The sequence below is a fragment of the Lygodium microphyllum genome, chromosome 30 (genome assembly GCF_053477565.2).
Source record: "Lygodium microphyllum isolate KBCC chromosome 30, Lygodium_microphyllum_v1.1.10, whole genome shotgun sequence".
Taxonomy (NCBI): Eukaryota; Viridiplantae; Streptophyta; class Polypodiopsida; order Schizaeales; family Lygodiaceae; genus Lygodium; species Lygodium microphyllum.
Genome location: NC_141164.1, coordinates 7787501 through 7808723, shown reverse-complemented (window position 1 = coordinate 7808723; position 21223 = coordinate 7787501). Strand labels below are relative to the sequence as shown.

The following is a 21223-nucleotide window of genomic DNA, read 5'->3' as shown; positions in this document are numbered from 1 at the left end:
TCCACGAAAACATTCCTTTACTCCCCATGGCAACTTGTCATTACTAACCCTTACCATGCATTTAAAATCAAATACAAACACTTGCAATAATCATCCAAATCACATCCCACAATCAGTTTAATGCAAAAGCATTTAGGACGTTATTCAATTATTTAACAAAAACAATGGTATCATTTTCCAAACATTGCAAGAATAGTCGAGATAACCTTTCCATCGCATATTTACTCTCCCCCTTGGGATCAGGAGCGGTTTTACATAAGATTTACTTAACACACCCTTCTTTTGGCTAAGGCATATGTTAGGGGTTTTAACACTGTACACGACATAAGTTCTATAGGTCACTTGCATTGTTCGATAACCCAACCTTGAATTGGATTGGTGGGAGTCGTAGTTAACAGATGGATCTTAAGACATCTCAGTTCCAATCCTTGTGATTAATTTCTTGTACTAGCCCCAAATCAAGCCATGAAGCAACAAGAAATTATTCCCATATATTGAACATGTTATAGGCATAATGTGTAAATACTTGATAAGATAAGTGCTAGATAATCTCAGGTAAATTGGACTCTAACAGGCCTTGTATTGAACTAGAATTTAGGGTTCCTTGTTATTTGGGCCCTTAGGCTAGGTACTTTTGAAGTATCCAAACTTTAAACTAGACCTTCTATTTCTTGAATGTTAATGTCATATTATTTTGTCAATTATGCTAGTTGTAAACCTTGACTATACTTTAACTTAGCACTTGTATGCACAATCTTCTAGTGTCACTCTTTTAGTGACTATACCATTCATAACCCTTGACTAGTTCCTCCTTGCAATTGCGCTATTAGCAAATATGCCGTATGCAACTAAGTTGGGTTAAAAGGAACAATCGAAATGCCAAATTATAATGATAGGAATAGGTTCAAGCTATTTGCGCATACCGAAGTGATATAGCCTAGGACTCACAAATAGGGAAGAATGCAATTAATACCTGGGTATTCGGAGATGATTTATCCGTACCCAACATTGTATTGGCATTAGCAGTAACGCATTGACCGATGGCTCCATTATTTGATGTGGGATTGCCATTGGTGCACGTCCTCCTCCGTTTGGAAGCCATACCTTTAGACTATAAATCTCCCTCTCTCCCTCCTCCTCTTCTTCTTCTTCTTCTTCTTCTTCTTCTTCTTCTTCTTCTCTCTCTCTCTCTCTCTCTCTCTCTCTCTCTCTCTCTCTCTCTCTCTCTCTCTCTCTCTCTCTCTCTCTCTCTCTCTCTCTCTCTCTCTCTCTCTCTCTCTCTCTCTCTCTCTCTCTCTCTCTCTCTCTCTCTCTCTCTCTCTCTCTCTTCCTCCTCTTCTTCTTCTTCTCTTCTTCTCTCCTCTCTCTCTCCCTCTCTCTTCCTCTCCCCTTTCTCTCTCCCTCTTCTTCTTCTTCTTCTTCTTCTTCTTCTTCTTCTTCTTCTTCTTCTCTTGTTCTTGTTCTTCTCTCTCTCTCACTCACTCACTCGCTCGCTCGCTCGCTCGCTCGCTCGCTCGTCTCTCTCTCTCTCTCTCTCTCTCTCTCTCTCTCTCTCTCTCTCTCTCTCTCTCTCTCTCTCTCTCTCTCTCTCTCTCTCTCTCTCTCTCTCTCTCTTCTTCTTCTTCTTCTTCTTCTCTCTCTCCCTCTCCTTCTCTCTCTCCCTCTTCTTCTTCTCCTCCTCACACACACACACACGCACACACACACACTCTCTCTCTCTCTCTCTCTCTCTCTCTCTCTCTCTCTCTCCTCCTTCTTCTTCTTCTTCTTCTTCTTCTTCTTCTTCTTCTTCTTCTTCTTCTTCTCTCTCTCCCTCTCTCTCCCTCCTCTTCTTCTTCTCCTCACACACACACACACACACACACACACACACTCTCTCTCTCTCTCTCTCTCTCTCTCTCTCTCTCTCTCTCTTTATGCAGTAGTAGGTCACGGCCTTCAAGGCTTCCTATGCCCCTTCCATGATGTGGGGGGGGGGGGGGGGGGTGGGATGTAGAGAAGAGGTGGAGTGGTGGTAGTGGTGGTGTTCACCACCCAGCACCTATCGCACCACATGGCAGACAGGCGGACTGGTCAAAGGCATAGGGAAGGGTGGTAGGCTCGTGGCCTCCCCCTCCACTTAATTTTCCTCCACATCATCCTCATTAACTTCCTCATCCGTGCCATCTTTCCCCCACATCAGTGGCGTTGTCGTCCTTCTCCTTCCCCGCCTCACGTCATTCGTCGTCATCATCCTCCTTCCCTTCCCCCCACCGCCACCTGTCGGCAATGATAGGAGGAGGGGATTTAAAAATTTTCAGTTATTTTATGAAAAGGGGGGGGGGCACTTTATGCAGTGGTCGGGGACATTACAAAATTTGATGTTGTTTACTATTCTTTCTTCATTCCCTGTAAAAATGATTTGTGCTTAGATATTTAGATTAGTGCATATGAAAAAATTAATAATTAGGTGTAAAACAATGAAAAGCCATTGAGTCTTACAAATACATGTCAACCTAACATATGTGGCACCAATGGCTCTTGAAGTGATTGTAATAGTGCAAAATTTCAATTCTCTTAGTGACTTGTTGAATCACCTCCTCCTCATGGATAAATCATAACTAAGGGAGAGCTACACATGGCAGTTGTGTAAGCTTAGTCGATCTTGTCCACTAGGTAGGTGTCCAAATTGATGGACCTCGATAGCTGGGTAAATCTTCAACATAATCCCAAATTTTATGAATGGATATTTTGAGTCGTAATACCTCCCCAAAAATTTGTAGATAAATCAAGGGCCTTGAACTTGTAGGGTTTGAATAACTAAAGCAATACTCTAAAAACAAGCAAAACTACACACTAAGATTGCTTTCAAGATGAGAAAGAGGAAATGTGGAATAATTCTAAGGCTCTTCAAATCTTTAATCTAGACTTATTTGATTGAATGTTACACCTATGGCTTGATCTAGTGACTACAGATGACAAGAACAAAGGTAAAATTTGTTATTGAAGCTAGACTTGTTGATGCCATTTTTCTTGAAGTACCGTAGCCAATAAAGCCATGCATTGTTTCATGGGTGGTTGGAGCCACTAGTTGAGATGTACCATTGAATTCCTCAGTGTTGAATGATCCCATTCAGTCATATGAAACTTTTGTAGATTATTTGGGTTCTTAGATGTACCACTTTAGTGTTAGATGGTCCCATGTGAGTCATGATGAACACTTTTGTAGATTATTTGGGTGCTTGGAAGGCTATGTTGTGTGAGGAGAAGAGGATTAAGGGAAAATATTTAGGATTAGAGAGAGAAATAAAGAAGAGATTTCATGCTACTTGTAGGTGCCATATGCCTCAAATTGATGACATCTAACAAGCTGAATATGTTGATTAATTAATATTTAGAAATTGAAGAACATAAGCTTCCATAGAGAGGACTTAGAGGTTATAAGCTCCTACACTTCTAGCTAGGACACTTGGAAAGTTACAATGGCATCATGCAATAAAGGAGGATGAGAAATTTAGTAAATTTTAGCTTAATTCAAAGGATTTTGGGGTTTTTATTAACACGAACTACGATGATGATAGTTTATCATGAGGTGAATCATAAAGCTTGAATATTTCAAAGATCCCACCTCCATGCAAATAGCGACGCTCCACAGGAAAAAAAAACAGGCCGAAACCGAGCGCGACTTTATTTCGCGTTTTTGCGTTTTGTGTTTTGAGAGCGAGAGCAAGGGAGAGAGCGACCATCGTGAGAGAAGGAGGGGAAGAAGACTTGCTGCCGCTGCCGCCGCCGCCGCCGTTGTTCGCGAAGGAGAGGAGGAGCCTTCATCGCGAAGAGGAGCCACCCCACAGTTGCCATATCTCATCGGTGAGTCTCCCTCCCTCCTTCTTTTGCTTGTTTAAGGTTTAAATCACTTTCTCTTTTGCTCGTTTAGGAGAGGAAATGATAGAGAAAGAGAGGGAGAGGGAGAGAGAGGGAGAGAGAGAGAGGGAGGGAGGGAGTGAAAGAGAAAGAGAAAGAGAAAGAGAGGGAGAGGGAGGGGGAGGAAATGAGAGAGGGAGAGAAAGAGAAAGAGAAAGAGAGGGAGAGGGAGAGGGAGAGGGAGAGGGAGAGGGAGAGGGAGGGAGAGGGAGGGAGAGTGCATTCTCTCTCTCCCTCTCCCTTTTGCTTTTGGAGAGTGTTAGGATATATTGTGAGAGGGAGAGGAAATGAGAGAGAAAGAGAGGGAGAGGGAGAGGGAGGGAAAGAGAGAGAGAGAGGGAGAAAGAGAAAGAGAAAGAGAAAGAGAAAGAGGGAGGGGGAGGAAATGAGAGAGAGAGAGGGAGAAAGAGAAAGAGAAAGAGAGGGAGAGGGAGAGGGAGGGGGAGGAAATGAGAGAGGGAGAGAAAGAGAAAGAGAGGGAGAGGGAGAGGGAGGGAGAGTGCATTCTCTCTCTCCCTCTCCCTTTTGCTTTTGGAGAGTGTTAGGATATATTGTGAGAGGGAGAGGAAATGAGAGAGAAAGAGAGGGAGAGGGAGAGAGAGGGGGAGGAAATGAGAGAGGGAGAGAAAGAGAAAGAGATGTATACTCAAATGGATAGCTTTATGGAGATGTATGTCTACTCAAATGGATAGCTTTTGTCTACTCAAGATGTAGTCCACCTGTGTGTGTATATATTGGAACGATAACATATCCATGATTATGGTAATGGTATACACTTTGCTTTTTTTATGGGTACTATTACATCGACTCCTTAAGAGGGCTAAAAATTGGTCATACACATTCTAAAGTCTAATTAGGAGATTTAAGATGCACGATAATAGACTTATCGATAATGGTATGCAATGTGCTTTACCATGGGCCATGTACATTGGTGACTCTTTAAGATGGCTTAAAATTGGTCATATCCTTCATAATGTCCAAGTAGGGGATCTAATTGTGATATGCATAATTCCTTGTTTTTGTATTAACTTTATAGGCATAACAAATTAGTAATCATGCCAACTAGTCAATGGAAGGACTAAAAGAAAATAATCCCCTAGCTAATGGTCATTATGGTACTTCATCAAAATGAACCCAAAAGTATTGCCATAGAAGAAGAATCCCTTAAATTGAGCATAGGATATTTTCTTCAAATGTTATGACTATGAGTATAATTGATTGGAACAAATTTTATAACTATGGTACACGCACACACCCCCACATAGGCACAAACATTTTTACTATTTGATATTGTCTTGATATGGTAACCTTGTATTACATTGTTGCATTTGATGTCTTCCAATCATTACAATAAAAGTTGATAAATTTCATAGATGGCATTAATTTTTATACATGAACCTAGGACAAAAAAACCACATTACTAAGATGCTTTTTGTTGAGACTGATTTATTATTAGACTAAGAGATCCTCAATGATGCTCATAAATTTTGTTGACTAGGATTACTTATACTCAAAGCCCTCTACTGCAGTTGTATAAGTAATCCTAGTAGAGCCCCTCTTAAGATACTCAAAGTACATAACCTAGAGACCGTAGCTAGGTATATAAGGTATAATGGCCATACAAGAAGACACCTCAATTATTGACTGATCACCACTAAATCCCAAAGAAGAATCATGTTCCATCCCCTTCAACTCTATATTCACCTCGTAAAGAACTTCATTAATCACAGCATCCTTGTTACCAATCTTTTTGTTGCAATGATGAAGTAACATATTCATCACTTTTCCTTTTAGCATCTAAGGCATTATCCGATCTTTTAGTCAAGTCCAAACATTTAGTCTTCAACTCATGAACCTTATGAACCAATGCTTTTTTTTCTACAATAATGAATAATTATCTACCGGGACAAACAAATCCTTGAGCATGGTATATGGCCGAGATATAACATCAATAAATCTCTCAACTACTATGTCCCATGCATTTTTTACATCAGTCAGTAAAGCATTTCTTATATCTTGAAGTTTAGATTTCAACACCATGGATGCATCAATATCAACCTCAATGTTTTTCAAAATTTTCTTCTCAATCTCTTGCAGAGGCTAAAACCTCTCAAGCAAGAGCTTATGGTCAACTTGCAACTTGACATACATCTCCATAAAGCTATCCATTTGAGCCTCGTTTTCCCAAATTGTATTACAATTCATTAAATTGTTTGTTGTAACGTAGACAAGATGGAAAACGAAGATGGTCTTGTTGTTCAAGATCGCGAGGCATATCTTAATCAGCGTGTCCCATGTCCTTGCTCTCAATGCAAGTTGGCAATTAGACGAAACGCCGATTGTCTATAGAACACGTACGACGATTTGGCGAGTTTCAATCTGAGATCATTGATCAGGCGATTACGAATTTTCAGCAAATGGTAATTCGAAGTTAATATCAATTATGCATTGTATTCGCAAGCTAATTGAATATCATATACAATAAGATTGGGTCTTGCTGGCAAATTTTCTATCCAGGGAGGTGATGTCTCGTCCCAAGGGGGAGTGCACCCTTTGCGGCCAATTAGAAGAGTTTGTGGGTGTGCGATGGATGGAGTGCAGGAGCCAATCCACCACTCGCAAGGCCAATTTATACCGTCAATGCCAGAGGAGACAGACAACCTTCCAGACCTACCTACAATCTTGGAGCCTGAGATGGAGGCAATGATCGATGCATTGATTCCCATGGATGTCGAGACTTCTGATCCGCTTAGAGAGGAAGCATCCATACCATTATATGATGGGTGTCGAGTATCTCGATTGAAGACACTGCTTACACTCTTAAGTGTGAAAGCAAAATATGGGTGGAACGATACGATTGTGACCGAGTTATTCAGGTACCTTGCACATAGGCTTCATTGATTTTTATTTTTGACACTATTATTACAAATATTTGTGCTTTTTCAAGGTATTTTATGATTTTTTTCAGGTTATTAAAATATCATATATTACCACCTGCAAATACCATGCCTGAGTCTTGTGATGATGCACAACATGTTTTACGGCAGCTTGGCATGGAGTACAATAACATCCATGCATGTATCAATGATTGCATACTGTTTCGAGGAGAATATGAGACTATGGAGACATGTCCAAAGTGTGGTGCTCACAGGTATCGACAGGACTTGCAAGGGCAAACCATCCCTCAAAAAGTTCTCAGACACTTTCCGCTCATCCCCCGCATAAACCACCTATTTCGTACATCCGACATGGCGAGCTTGACAACGTGGCATGCGCAGAATAGGTCCACAGATGGAGTTCAACGAATATCAGTAGATTCGCGCGCATGGAGCCACATTGACTCTACCTTCCCAGGCTTTGCACGAGAGCCAAGGAATCTTCGGCTCGGTCTCGCAATGGATGGCGTGAACCCATTCGGTCTGCGCTCAACTTCTTACAGTGTGTGGCCTATAGTCCTTGTCAACTACAACATCCCTCCATGGCTTTCTACGAAGAAAGGACATCTCATCCTTAGCTTGCTCATCCCAGGCTGCTACAAAGTAAAAAATATGGACATGTATCTTCATCCATTAGTTGATGAGCTTAAGATTTTGTGGGAGGAGGGGGTCACTGTGCAAGATATGAGCAGGCGCGATGGTCGACAGTCAGCCAATATTCGAGCCATTCTCATGTGGACAATGCATGACTTTCCGGGATTGGGAGAGTGCTCAAGTGAGCAGGCCTCCATTCTCGCTGGTAATATCTATATTTTATCTCATTCAATCAAGTGTTCACTAGGTCGTGGTGTTGGAACAGGTCTGGTTACCTCAGGTTATCATGCATTTCCATTGTGCGGGCCACAGTTAGACTCCCGAAGGTCAAGAACCATGAAGAAGATGGTATATCAAAGACACATTGCTTTCTTACCGGAGGATCATGAACTCAGGGAAGGTTTTCTTAGATGACCTGCAACATGTATGAACGTCGCAAGCTGGTACGAGCTCAAAATGGTCCACACGGAATCACATCCAAATGGAATGCGGCGGTTCTCAGTTTTCTACGAGTTGCCATATTGGATCCACTTACAAGTCAACCACTTGTTGGATCCCATGCATATTTTCAAGAATGTGGGCAGCTTGCTATGGAACTACATCATAGGAAAGAGAGACACTATAGGGGCACGAATGGATTTGAAGGAGGTAGGTAAGATGGAGGCGCTTTGGCCGCAGTCGAGTGCTGATGGTCGTGTGCAGCTTCCTCTCGCTCCTTGGGTTTTGTCCACTAAAGAAAAGCGCATTGTGAAGCAAGTAATCAAGTCTATCCGCACTCCCACGGGTATGATGCGTTCTCTCAGGTCCGCATTTTGTAAAGACGACCAATTGTCGGATCTAAAATCCCATGATTGGCATAAGATATGTCAGGTTTGTGCTACGAATGGATTGTAATTAGCGTGGGCATTTTGCTATTTGGAATGTGGCCATTATTCATAATGCTTTCTCATTTGTGGCAGTTTGTACTACCGATCGCGATCGCAGGATGCCTTACTCCAGAAATTCGCAGGGCCATTTACAAGTTATCAACTTTGGTGCAATGGATCTCACAGAAAGAGATTAAGATGTCCTCTATTGAATCCGCGAGGCGGGGAGCAGTGGAGATGGTCTGTCTCTTTGAGAAATACCTACCCACTAGCATGCTCACGATATAAATCCACCTTCTTGTGCATCTTGTGGACGAAGTGGAGATTGCTGGATCTGTCCATATGCGATGGATGTTCTTCCTGGAGCGCTTCATGAAAACCCTGAAAGGCTTTGTGCAACAATGAGATCGGCCAGACGGTAGCATGGTCGAAGGTTGGTTGGTGTCAGAGGCGTTAGTGCATATTTCACAATGGCTACCAACAGTGGAACTAGACAATGAAATACTATGGTCGCTGAAGGACGATGATAGACTGACTAGAGATGTGGTGGTTGGAAATGGGGTAGAAAAAAGAATGGATGCCTCAATGGAAGAGAAGGTGAATCGCTTTTGTATGTTGCACCATGACTCCATGGAGACGTGGCTCGCCAAGTACCAGATTGCAAGGCAAGATCGAGAGGAAGCGCGAGCTGAATTCCAACGTAGTACACGTCATCGACCGATTCGATATCCCGAAGGCATGGAGAAGATACCGCGATTTATGTCAACGCGATGGTTGCATGGAGCCTTGACCGCAGCATCTCGCAAAGGGACAGAGGTCTCAATGGAGGAGTGGGAATTCTCGAGGGGATGTAGTCCAAAGGTGATGAGGGGTTTAGAATCTGTCGTATCTAAATTTTATATGCGACATCTAATTTGAGTGTTTCAATGTACAGTACAAAATATATAGTGTAGCGTGGTTGCCCGGATGGCATTATCGCGTGGAGCGTATTGATAAAATGCGCTCCACAATGGACTGTGGTGTCATGGCAAGGTTCGAGCAAGAGAGCCAGCGACGAGCAATGGATCCAAACACCGTTGTGGATGAGATGGAGTATTTTGGGAACTTGCAAAGTATTATTACGGTGGATTACGATAGCTTCTCCATGATACTATTCAATGTGCAGTGGTTCAAAGTGGTACTTGGAGGAGCTAGAACAACAGTTCGACGAGGTCCATTTGGATTTCTCGAAATAGATTCCGAAAAAAAATGGACGAATTTGCGGGACACCTTTGTGTTGCAGGCCCATTGTGAACAGGTGCATGGAGTCATTTGCTTGCTAATTGTATTACGACATGGTTTATGTCACAATGGTTTGAACTCTCTTGTACGTGTTTGTGAACAGGTAATCTTCTATCCAAAACCCCAACAACCTCGATGGTGGTACGTTATACCTTCAACTCCCCGAAGTGCGAGAGTATATGATCAAAGCGATGTTCCGAGCATAGATGAAGATAATATACAAATAGAGGGGTCGATATTGCAAGGGGTGGAGGCCGTCGAAAGCTTGGAGCCAGCATCGGCTAGCAATGATGGAAATACAGGAGTCCAAGAATTTTTTGAGAACGAGGCGGACTCATTCTTTTGTGGTGACATGTCTATCGACCTTTCAGTGTATGCGGAGTTGTGTCAGGAGATTAACATGGAACCATAGGATACTTCATACTTGGAGCATCCACTTACTCAATTCGTTGACCAATCTCTTATAAAGGTACATAAGATATGCATTTTAAGTTATATTTTTTAAAAATGATTTATATTACTATGCTTTGTATGATTTAAATTGATTATTCTAACATCATTTTTTATCTGTGCAGGTGACATTTTCAAGATGAGTCGAGAGATGAGCGATGAGGAGTTGCAGGACATCTTTGCACGCATGTCTCTAGACCAGCTCGCGAGATTCAGAGAGATAGCAGACCAGGAGCTGTCTCGTTCTTCGTCAGGGCGCTCTGCTAGATCTGCTTTAGCGCAATCGGATGCTTCGGCTTTGAGCAGACGATCTCGACGCTCACGACTTGGGCCAGAGGGAGGGAGTGCATCGGGATCAGGGAGATGCTACTGTGGAGACACAGATCTGGTATCTCCGTCTTGTCGTTCAGCTAGAGCTGCGTCACCTCCAAGATTTGTCACACTTGTGGGGATCCCTTGTCGGTATACTAGATGTAGAGGGGTCTCCTGGATATGCCCAGGAGCGTGGACGCAGATGGGAGAGGACCTATCTTAGGCAGACTCCTAGGGGTTATGGATATCTGGTCGATAGTAGGTCAGGAGCCATCATCATGAATGATGAGGGGAGGAGGGTGATGGCTCGCATGAGAGAGTTGTGCCAACAAGTTTTTCGGTACAACGTCTTGGATCATTGGAAGAACATACCGGAGGGGAGCAAGGACTACATAGTAGCATCCTTGCACGAGGAGTTTCCGGTGCCAGCCGCAGTAGATAGATTCTCTACGGGCTGGATGATGGATTGCATGCGTGCATACATGTCACATAGACGATTCGACGCACACAAGGCAATCAAGAGTGGGGTTGCAAAGCCTGAGTGGTTAGATGCAGACGACTGTCGCCGACTGAGGAAGGAGGTTACAGATTCTCCAAGACGTTGGAGTCAGCAACGCGAGGCGACGAGGGCACAACTCAAGGCCAGAGTGGTCCATCATCTTGGGAGTGGCGGCCACAGGACATATTTGGAGGACTTTGTAAGTTTTTCTTTTGTTTTGCTTGTTTGTTTTTTTGAAATATTCTTTGTACTGACAATCATATTTCTAACAGTTAGCATTTTGTTTTCTTTGTAGCACTCCATTACAAATCGCGATCCGATCGGCCTTGAGACTCGATATGCAGAGAGGCACGGTCTCAATGCATTGATCGACCGATTGTATAGACGTGGCGGCCCTGGAAGTTACTCATCTTTCTTGTCTATAGTTACCATGAGATATTTGAATGCATTATAGTATGGTGGATTGATGTGTTGTTTCTTTTTCAGCAGAGTCCGTTTGATGCTCCTTTGCGGTGGGACGAGCTTTCGGGGGACGAGGATTTGTAGCTCGCCCTTGGATCCCTGGAGCTCACACACCTTTATTTTTGAGTCATCTGATCTATGTAGACATTTTCTATGTATTAGTAATATCCTGTCATGATTGTACCAATCGCTTTTTATGTGATCATGTATTTATTTCATGTATCAATTTTATGATTTCAGTATACATTCTTTTTGTTTGCAAGCGCTTTGTACACAGTAGTGCAGAAACTATTTTGTATGGCTCTCATAAAGCACACATTGCTATACTGCCCTACCACAAATTTTTTTTAATCCCTGTTACCATCGCTATTAGCGTTACAAATTTTACTACTCTCGTCGCTATTGCCGTCGCTATGCGCGTCGCAAAACATCGGTATTAGCGTTGCTATTGGCGTCGCTATTGGGGTCGCAAATGCGATGCTGATAGCGACGCCAATAGCGACGCTAATACCGACGTTTCTATGGCATCGTTAATAACGACGCTTTTTGCGACGACGGGGGAAAATTTTGTTGTTTGTATTTTTGTCGCTTTAAACGTCGATATTAAACAGCTCTGATCTTTCCTATTTTCTTTCAATTATTTAATTGCTAGAAAATACAAGTACATAAAATAAGAATACATCTCTAAGGTTAATAATGGTCATCACATTTTATTAAGTCCAATAACCATTGGCACCAATAAATTTTAGGAAACTAATAAATTTTTAATGTCTTTCCAAGTCAGAATCTCTAAATAAATATCTTATTGAGGCAAACTAGATCTACTAAACCTCTACATAACAATTAAACATTCACAAAAATGAATTAATTTGAGAATCCATACATAAATAGTATCATTTTCCATCCCATTTAAAGCATATTAATTATGTAGATATCTTGTTAATCAATTCTTCATTTTATGAAATTACTCATGTGTTTTCACCCATGTACATGTCAATATACTTGATGTTTGAAAAGATCAAGCATCTTGGTTCACTCTTTATCTCTCCTTGAAAACACGCCCCGTGCCGAAGTAGATCCCATTTAACGCACTCATTCATTCAACAATGCACATAAGGAAGAACCATTAAAGGTGATCATACCCTTGTGCAGGTGGCTTTGGACAGTAGATCTCATACATAATTGCACGAAGAGGGGCATAATGAGCTATGAGGTGAGTGTAGTTCATGTTTCTAGACATGGAATTTCTTTTCCTAATGAGCATTGGATGAAGCCTCGGGGGGTTCACCTATAAGAAATCATCTATATGACGTGTGTTCAAATGATATTAAGAAATACCCTTTACATGCCATAAGGTCTTAAAATGACCCCCTTTATCTTTATTAAACTTACGATTTTTTTTTTCAAATTGTAATTAAAAACTCCATTTTGTAAATATAATCATGTAAATTTTATATTATCCCCTTTCTTTTGAGCTCACGTGGTATCTTACATGTTCTACAAGGTGGACTCCCTGAGGATGAAGCTAGAGTTAGCCTAAGATAAGAGATTATGCATTTTGGTGGTTTGTTTTTCCTTTCACAAAAGAGATCCCACAACAAGAATACGAGGTCTCCATGTTGAGAAGTTTTCAAACAGGCCTAATGTGCTTTAGGTTCATGAGGAAGTGAGACAATTCTTTCCATTTGCCTCATAAAATATAGAGTTCTTTTCATATTGATATTACATTAGCTCACTTGCAAAATGCAAAAAAGACAAATGAAACATCAATGTAGTTAGGAGAGGCTTGTAAGGCTTTGCTTTAAGCATAAGCATGCTTAGTATTAGATGCACCAAATAAGGTTTTGCTTTATTGGCTACCATGAATAACATGAGATATGCCATACCTTTTTTAAGAGTGCACTTAAGTATATTTGATTATGTGGCAATGATGAAAGTATTTAGGTATCGATAACTTTTATCCTAAGCACATGATAAAATCATGTCCATCACATCAATCTCTCCTACCATATTTCAAAGGTGATTGAACCCTTAAGCTAAGCAACGTTTTCATCTTACGATGGTTAAGTAGATAGCTACTTACAAACTCAATGCTTGTGGTGTTTTAGCCATTCATGATGGAAAACAAGAACTTTGGATGGGCCAAGATTTAATAAGAATATAATGATAGAGATAGAATTTATTTTACTTTATTTTTGCACTAACCTAGAAAATAGTTTGCTAACCCTCCGCACTCACCAATAAATTTGGAAAAAATGAAGTTTGAGCACACCTAGACAAGGGTGTATGTTTATGGTGACAACTCATATGTTAGACATGAACCTTAAGCTTTAAGTGAGCAAGTATAAGTATGATTACATGTAGGGAAGGGGTTTCAAAGCAGTGTGTCCAAACGATTGATACCAACACTTATTTGCTACAATAGGTACACCTCCAACCACATAGGCCTAAGCTTTTATTGCACTCTTTGCCTATTTTCTCTCTTCTTATAATTTCATATCAACGAAATGGTCCATGCTCATGACTGTATGGCCCTATGCCTATTTTCTCTCTTCTTATAATTTCATATCAACGAAATGGTCCATGCTCATGACGGTATGGCCCTATGATGGATTCTTCCATAATTGGTAAAGAAGAAGACTTACATGTTTTGACATTCTAGTGTGTAAATACTAGTTAGTTGGACATACCCTCACCTTTTGTTTCACCATCATTGACTAGTCTCTTTGTCTAGGGCATAGGACCAAAGGTTTTGCTTGCCATGCGCAAATATGTGTGGTGTGGTTGCAAAAATGATGGTGAACATTGATTTGACTTGAAAAGATTTACTTGGAATCTTGAATACTATGTTACACAATGTATTCTTTTGGATCATTAAAGCAAGCAAACCCTAATTTGGAAGATGATCATCAAAGAATCTTCAATAAGTAACAACAAATAACTATGAGGGAAACTTTGATTGTGGCCTCTATTTTGATCCTTTCTCCCAAAGCATCAACCATGGAACTCACTATCATGAAGTTGTAAGTCTGACAAAGAGCTTGATTGATAAGCACTTACTATGGATACTAACAACTATTAGTTTGTACAAAGTTGGGCAAAATGTGCATCTCACCATGTCTCGCTAGCCCTCCTGTTGTGTAGGATTTAAAACAAATAAGAAGAGTCTAATATTCGAAAATGAAGATTGCATACTTCTGTAACAAAGAGAAAATTAGAAAATGCTTCTCAAACTCGGTCAATGCACACTCACACATGTGACATGAGTCAAACATCATTTATCTAGGCATGATTAAAGAAAGATAAATAATGAGGAGTTTATCCAAGTTGCCTCATATTTAAAGAAAAGGAACATTCACATCTATATGTGGTTTGAGCAAGTAAGTTAGGTTGGAAGTGAAAGCTTGGGTGTATCCATTGGACAAGAAGGGAACAAAGAGAATCAACTATGGTTAGCCAAAGTTCCAAGTTATGGCTAAAACTTTACTATGCTTTGATGATGCTCACTGCACACAAATCGATTATTGAACCAGGTTGTATATCATGGAAGTCTAAACTAATTGCACCAAGTCCTCGTTATTTTGTCACGAAAAGATTCAAGTAGGGTCGGCGTGGCATCTGGTAAACTATGAATTTTTCACAAGTGAGGCTTCATGATACCTTTTACCTACAAATCCGAGCCTGGTGGTAAAAAAACGTTTGGGAAAATGTAGAAAGGGTGACTATCTGGATTCTAGACATATACAATTTAATATGCATATGTCGTTAATGTGCATCTCGATAGAGGGATGATCAGGATCTTAGACAAGTTGGGGTAGGCCCCTAGATACAAATTATTGCTACATTATTTGATGCTGACCACGGGCTATAGTAGTCACTAGTCAGCTTAGGTACTTGCCTGTTCTGAAAAGCAGCTTTGTGAGAAGGGGGGAACTTGGAAGGGGGGAGATATACCTAGATCTGGAGAGAGAGAGAGAGAGAGAGAGAGAGAGAGTCATGGGCAGAGCATGACATGCATGTAGGCTACCTACTGGAGGAGAGCGCCTCTCTACCACCCCGGAACTCGGGGCGTTACCTGTAGAATCCACCTTTATGTAGGCCAGAAGCTGGTGATTGATCGGCGGCAGTGCAGTGCGAGGCGCTTCACCACTTTTTATCAGCTAGGTTAGGTGGCTACCGTACGTAGCCTGAAGGGAGTGGCGCACTGGTGCCTAGAGGCCAGAGGGGTGGGGCGAAGTGCTTTTGTGCGCTGGCCGTGGTCCGATATTTATCCCCGTCCATCATCATGATGCCCTGCTATCGATGTGAGTCATGTCTCTTGTGGGTCTTAACTCTTGTATGTGTTCCCAAAAGCAAAAGAACGAGGTCCATAAAGGCTCGACGGTCAAATATTTCCAAACAGATGGAGAACTGAGAGAGAAGCTCAGATCATGGAGGCCTAGAAGAGGAGCAAATCTCTGAGTGTTATGCGGCAGCGGTCGCAGTGGACAGCATTTCGGCCAACAGAGGTAGCAAGTGGACGTGTGCTGATGATGGACCTGCAGATGATGCATGCGGCCCTCCTTTTCCTTCTCATCAGCCTTACAACAGGTGCCGGCGCTGCTAGCAGCGGCGGCCTCGCCCTCCTCCTCAACCTCAAGGCCACGTTGGTAGACCCCTCAGGCATGCTGGATGACTGGTCTGCCTCTGTTTCTCCATGCAATTGGAGGGGAATCATCTGCAGCCCCGATAACAGTACCATCGTCGGCCTCAACTTCTCCCGCTTCGGGTTAGCTGGTTCTCTAGAAGACTCCCCCAGCAATATTTGCAGCGGCGGCAACCTCCCGAACCTCTCGATTGTGGACCTGAGCAACAACAGCTTGAGCGGGCCTTTCCCTTCCCAGCTCCTGCAGTGCAGCCGATTACAGCATCTCAGCTTGTCTTCAAACTTCTACACGGGCACCTTGCCCCAAAATGTGGACCTGCTGGGAGCCTCCCTGCAGACCTTAGACTTGTCCTACAACACCTTCTCCGGCTCCATCCCGGAGGCGTTTGGCCGGCTACCACGTCTCGTGGAGTTGGACCTGTTTGCCAACCAACTCAATGCCACCATTCCCTCGCATCTCGGCCAGCTAACTAGCCTCCAGTACCTCCGGCTTGCTTACAACCCTTTTGCTCCTGGCTTCATCCCCCCTGAGCTGGGCAATTTGTCGGCCCTCGTATACATGTGGCTGCCTCGCTGTAGTCTCGAAGGGCCCATCCCGCCCACCCTCGGTAACCTCCTTCATCTCTCCAATCTGGACTTGTCCTTCAACAGGCTCACTGGTGCCATCCCGGCCTCCATCTTCAACCTCAAAATGCTCTACCAGTTGGAGCTCTACAACAACGAGCTTCTAGGCCAGATTCCCACCAACATCGGCAACCTCACAGGCATCGCCAATCTGGACCTGTCCATGAACCAGCTCACAGGCTACCTCCCTCCAAGCATCACGCAGCTGCAGAACCTTCAGAGCCTTAATTTGTACAGCAATCAGCTATCTGGGTCCCTGCCTGAAGGCTTGCAAGACCTCCCCGCCTTGACAACGTTGTCCCTCTTTAACAACAGCTTTACAGGGCCTCTCCCTCAGCGTTTGGGGCGAGCCTCCTCTCAGCTGCAAGTGATGGACGTCTCCAACAACCAATTCCAGGGTGCTCTGCCGCCATACGCCTGCGCGGGTGGGGTTCTGGAGGTGCTGGTGATCATGAATAACAGGTTCAATGGCAGCATTCCTCCGCAATATGGGGAGTGCCGCAGCCTTCATCGTCTGAGGATGGGTAACAACCAGCTCAGCGGGTCGGTGCCTCCAGGCCTTTGGGGCCTGCCTTCTGTCTCCATAATCGAGCTTCATAACAACAATCTCCAGGGTAGCATCACTTCAGACATTCGGAATGCAGTAACGCTGTCGACCATGCGCCTCGACAACAATCGCCTATCTGGCAGCCTTCCTGATGAGTTAGGCGATGTGCGGAACCTCACGCTGTTCTCCATCTCTCACAACCTCTTCTCTGGAAGCATCCCTGCTGCACTGGGCAAGCTGGTCCATCTCTCTGATATGGACTTCCATTTCAATTCCTTCTCGGGTGCGATACCGGAGGAGCTTGCCTCGTGCAATCGAATGACAGTTCTAAACCTAGCCGGCAATCAGTTATCCGGTTCCATCCCGACCTTCCTTGACGATCTTCCCATCATCAACACCATCGACCTGTCTCACAACCTGCTCACGGGAGAGATCCCACCATCCCTCGCCGAGCTCCGCCTGGTCGTCTTCGACGTCTCGTACAACCGCCTGTCCGGCGAGGTGCCGGCGGGTTTCGCAGGAGGCGCGTTCGAGAGCAGTTTCAAGGGCAACGAGGGGCTATGCGGGAAAGGTTTCACGGACGTCAGGGGATGCGCGGGCCGGGCAGACGGGAGGGGGGGGCATAGCAAGTGGGCATCGTCGGCCAAGCTGCTGCAGGCGGTGCTGGCAGCTACTTTCGCTACCGCGTTCCTCCTGTTGGCTGGAGGCTTGGTTTGCCTCTACAGGTTGCACAAACCCCTCCTTTTGTCCATTCTCCAGCTGCAGCGCCGCAGCAGCTCACTCAAGAAGTTCGGTCAGTGGTCCTCCTCCAGCTGGAGCCTGGTGTCATTCTACAAGCTAGGCTTCAGTGAGTATGATATCCTGAAGGGATTGGACGAGGATAACGTGATAGGGAGCGGCGGCTCAGGCCGAGTCTACAAGACCACCTTGAAAAACGGAGAGACAGTGGCTATCAAGAAATTATGGAACTGCAGCAGCATTATCGCCTACGACGGTGATGAGTCGTTCAGTCCAGCTAAAGGATCGTTCGATCCTCATCATGCAGACCGTGGGTTCAAGGCGGAAGTGAGCACTTTGGGGAAGATCCGCCACAAGAACATCGTCAAACTGCTATGCTGCTGCTCTAACGACAAGCTAGGCATCAAGCTCCTTGTGTACGAGTACATGCCCAACGGAAGCTTGGGCGACCTGCTCCACGGCGGCGGCGGCGCCGCCGCCAAAGCCAAGGGCCAGGCGGCGCCGCAGCTGCTGCTGCAGGATTGGGCCAGCCGCTATAAGGTGGCGGTGGGCGCCGCCCAGGGCCTGGCCTACCTCCATCACGACTGCTGCCCTCCCATCGTTCACCGGGACGTCAAGTCCAACAACATCCTCCTGGACGCCCACCTTAATGCCCACGTGGCTGACTTCGGCGTCGCCAAAGTGATGCAACAGCACTGCAGTACCGCCTCTACTGATCAAGAAAAAGATAGTGCGTCACTAACGTCGGCCCATTATCAGCAGCAGCACCACCACCAAAAGATGCAAGGCCACTCTCTCTTTTTGTCCTCGTGCAATATAGCAGGTTCCTATGGTTACATCGCACCAGGTACCTTTGTTTAGTACCTTCTGCACCTTTGTTTAGTATGGTTCCTCTGCATCCGCTCGTTTCTGTGTTGAGTGGAATGTGCTGGCCACGCGCCAGTCTAAAGCGTTCTGCTCCACTGCTATCAATGTTATGAAACAGTAGAAAAAAAAAGTATTCAGCTCCATGCTCCAATCAATGTCAGACTCATAGCCTGCCTTTCTCATGTGCGCATCTGCCCTCCTCTTGCATCTGTAGCTTTACTAAAAACTCCAGTACTTGGCTCTTTTGCAGAACATGCCTACACAGCCAAGGTGACGGAAAAGAGTGACATCTACAGCTTCGGCGTTGTGCTGCTGGAGCTGGTGACGGGGAAGAAGCCCGTGGCTCCCGAGGTTTTTGGGGAGAAAACGGATCTGGTGAAATGGGTTTGCAACAAGCTCTCGTCGACCACCACGAGCGGCCAGGTAAAGAGCGGAGATATCTTGGCAGAGGTGCTGGACAGCAGGCTGGCTGATACTTCCAAGGAGGACATGTTGTTGGTCCTCCGAATAGGCCTGATGTGCACAGCTGCGCTACCCAGCAGCCGTCCCTCCATGAGAGAGGTCGTGGACATGCTTGTGCGGGCGGATCCGCACAGGCAACGCTGGATCAAAAGGACCGGTACAAACCTGAGAAGCGAGCTGCCGGCCCACCACCCCGCTGGCTGCACTGTGGATGACCTGCCTTCTTGTACCACCAGCAGCGATGATCGTCAGCAGCTCAAAGGTGCGGCATAGAAGAGCGGAACTCTTTCTCATCATCTAGTCTAGTCTAGAATCTGGATAATAATAATAACTCGCATACTATAAAGCCCAAACTTATAAACGGTAAAGTGGCCCGACCCTACCTACCTACCTAGTACGGCCTCATCCATGTCTGTTTTGGGGCGGCGCTTCCCACATGCAACGCAATATATGTTCCTCATCTCCCTGTCTGTATGTATATTCAGCACTGTAATTCTATCTTCCACGGTCACCTTCCAAGTTCCATCTTACATCGCGCCTCTAAATTTATGTTTCTCCATATTTTTCCATCTTCCATGCGTTGCAACTTGCAAGTAATACACAGTTAGGGGTTCTCCCCGCAAGTGACGCACTCAGGTATTGGTGGAATGTTGCATTTTTTGAGACAAGTTTAAAGGAAGCAAAATTATGCTGTTGGGCTTAAACTAGCTGACGACTCGCTAACACGCAGTTTCCAGACTTGCAAAGTTCTCGATGCTAACATGGGGTTTGCAAACTTGCAAAGTTCTCGAGGCTTCGCCTCGTTCGCTTTGCACTTTCCCGTCGCCCACAAACGAAAAAATCGCGTGCTTTGCATGCAAAATATCAGGGTGCTTCACGATTGATGTGCCGCATGTCAATCTCGAGTTTCATAAAGGCTTCAAACAATGCATATTTTAGTGCCAATTAAGATTTGTACAAAAATGCATCATTACAATCCTAATCATACCTCAATAGCTTCTCGTTTTTTGCTGTACTCTTCATTGGTAGAACCAAACATTTTCACCTTAGAGGCTTTACATGAGTTAAGCAATTGAGCCATATGATATGCCTTTCATATAAAATATTCAAACAATGTCTCCTTTAGTGTTACCCTATTGGCCTCTCAATATTGATGGGGAATGCACATCACATAACATAATTTCACACTTCACATTTATACCATGCTTGATTTTGTGGCCACTTTGAAGCTATGGTAAGCACATGCATACAATCTCAAGTAATTATACCATTTGAAATGTGTATAAACTCTTAACCCAACTGTATGTATTATGATATCTTATTACTATACTATTTTCGTTATAGATTCGGAAGGCCTCGAACCTTCAATATCTTATTGCTATATTATTTTTGTTATAGATTTGGAAAGCCTCGAATTTCCAGGGAGCTTTTCGAACCTACCCCATCTTTCTAAACCTTCCTTTTTCAATCAAAACCCCTTTCCCTCCCCTCTTTCTCACGTGTAATCTCTCATTTTCTCTCTCCTCTCTTTTCCTTCTCTCTCCCTCTCTTCTTTTTTTCTTTTTTTCTTTTTTTTCCTTCTCTCTCTCTCTCTCCATTCTCTCTTTAATTTTTTCTTTTCTCTTTTTTTAATTTTTTTCTTTCCTCTCTTAATAAATTTCTCTCTCTCTCTCTCTCTCTCTCTCTTCAAATTCTCTCTTCTTTTTCTTCTACTACTTCTTCCCTCTCTCTCTCTCTCTCTCCCCACTTTTCTTCTCTCTATCTCTCTTCCCCTCTCTCTTCTCTTTTCCTTCTCTCTCTCTCTCTCTCTCTCTCTCTCTTCCCCTTTTCTTCTCTCCTCGCTTTTCTTCTCTCTGTCTCTCTCCCCCTCTCTCTTCTCTTTTCCTTCTTTCTCTTTCTCATATAAATTTTATATTTTCTCTATGTTCCCTCTCTCTCCTCTTCTTTCTTTTTTGCTCTCTTTGTACCTCTCTCTCTCTCTCTCTCTCTCTCTCTCTCTCTCTCTCTCTCTTGTACAACTTAACACTCCCCTCTTTCTCA

The 21223-nt window shown here is 43.9% G+C and overlaps 1 protein-coding gene across 1 annotated transcript; it reads left to right on the top strand.

The window, feature by feature from the left end:
• The first annotated feature begins 15271 nt into the window (after nucleotides 1-15271).
• HSL1 (HAESA-like 1) lies at nucleotides 15272-20108 on the top strand. The gene is made up of 2 exons (XM_087672527.1): nucleotides 15272-18701; nucleotides 18972-20108. Exons 1-2 carry the CDS (start codon nucleotides 15767-15769, stop codon nucleotides 19454-19456), a joined length of 3420 nt encoding a protein of 1139 aa, XP_087528653.1. The 5' UTR covers nucleotides 15272-15766; the 3' UTR covers nucleotides 19457-20108.
• Nucleotides 20109-21223: the final 1115 nt, after the last annotated feature.

Coding starts and splice junctions, on each gene's coding strand:
- HSL1 (XM_087672527.1), top strand. CDS start 15,767: ATGCGGCAGCGGTCGCAGTGGACAGCATTTCGGCCAACAGAGGTAGCA. Junction 18,702..18,971: donor CTATGGTTACATCGCACCAG/GTACCTTTGTTT, acceptor GCTCTTTTGCAG/AACATGCCTACACAGCCAAG.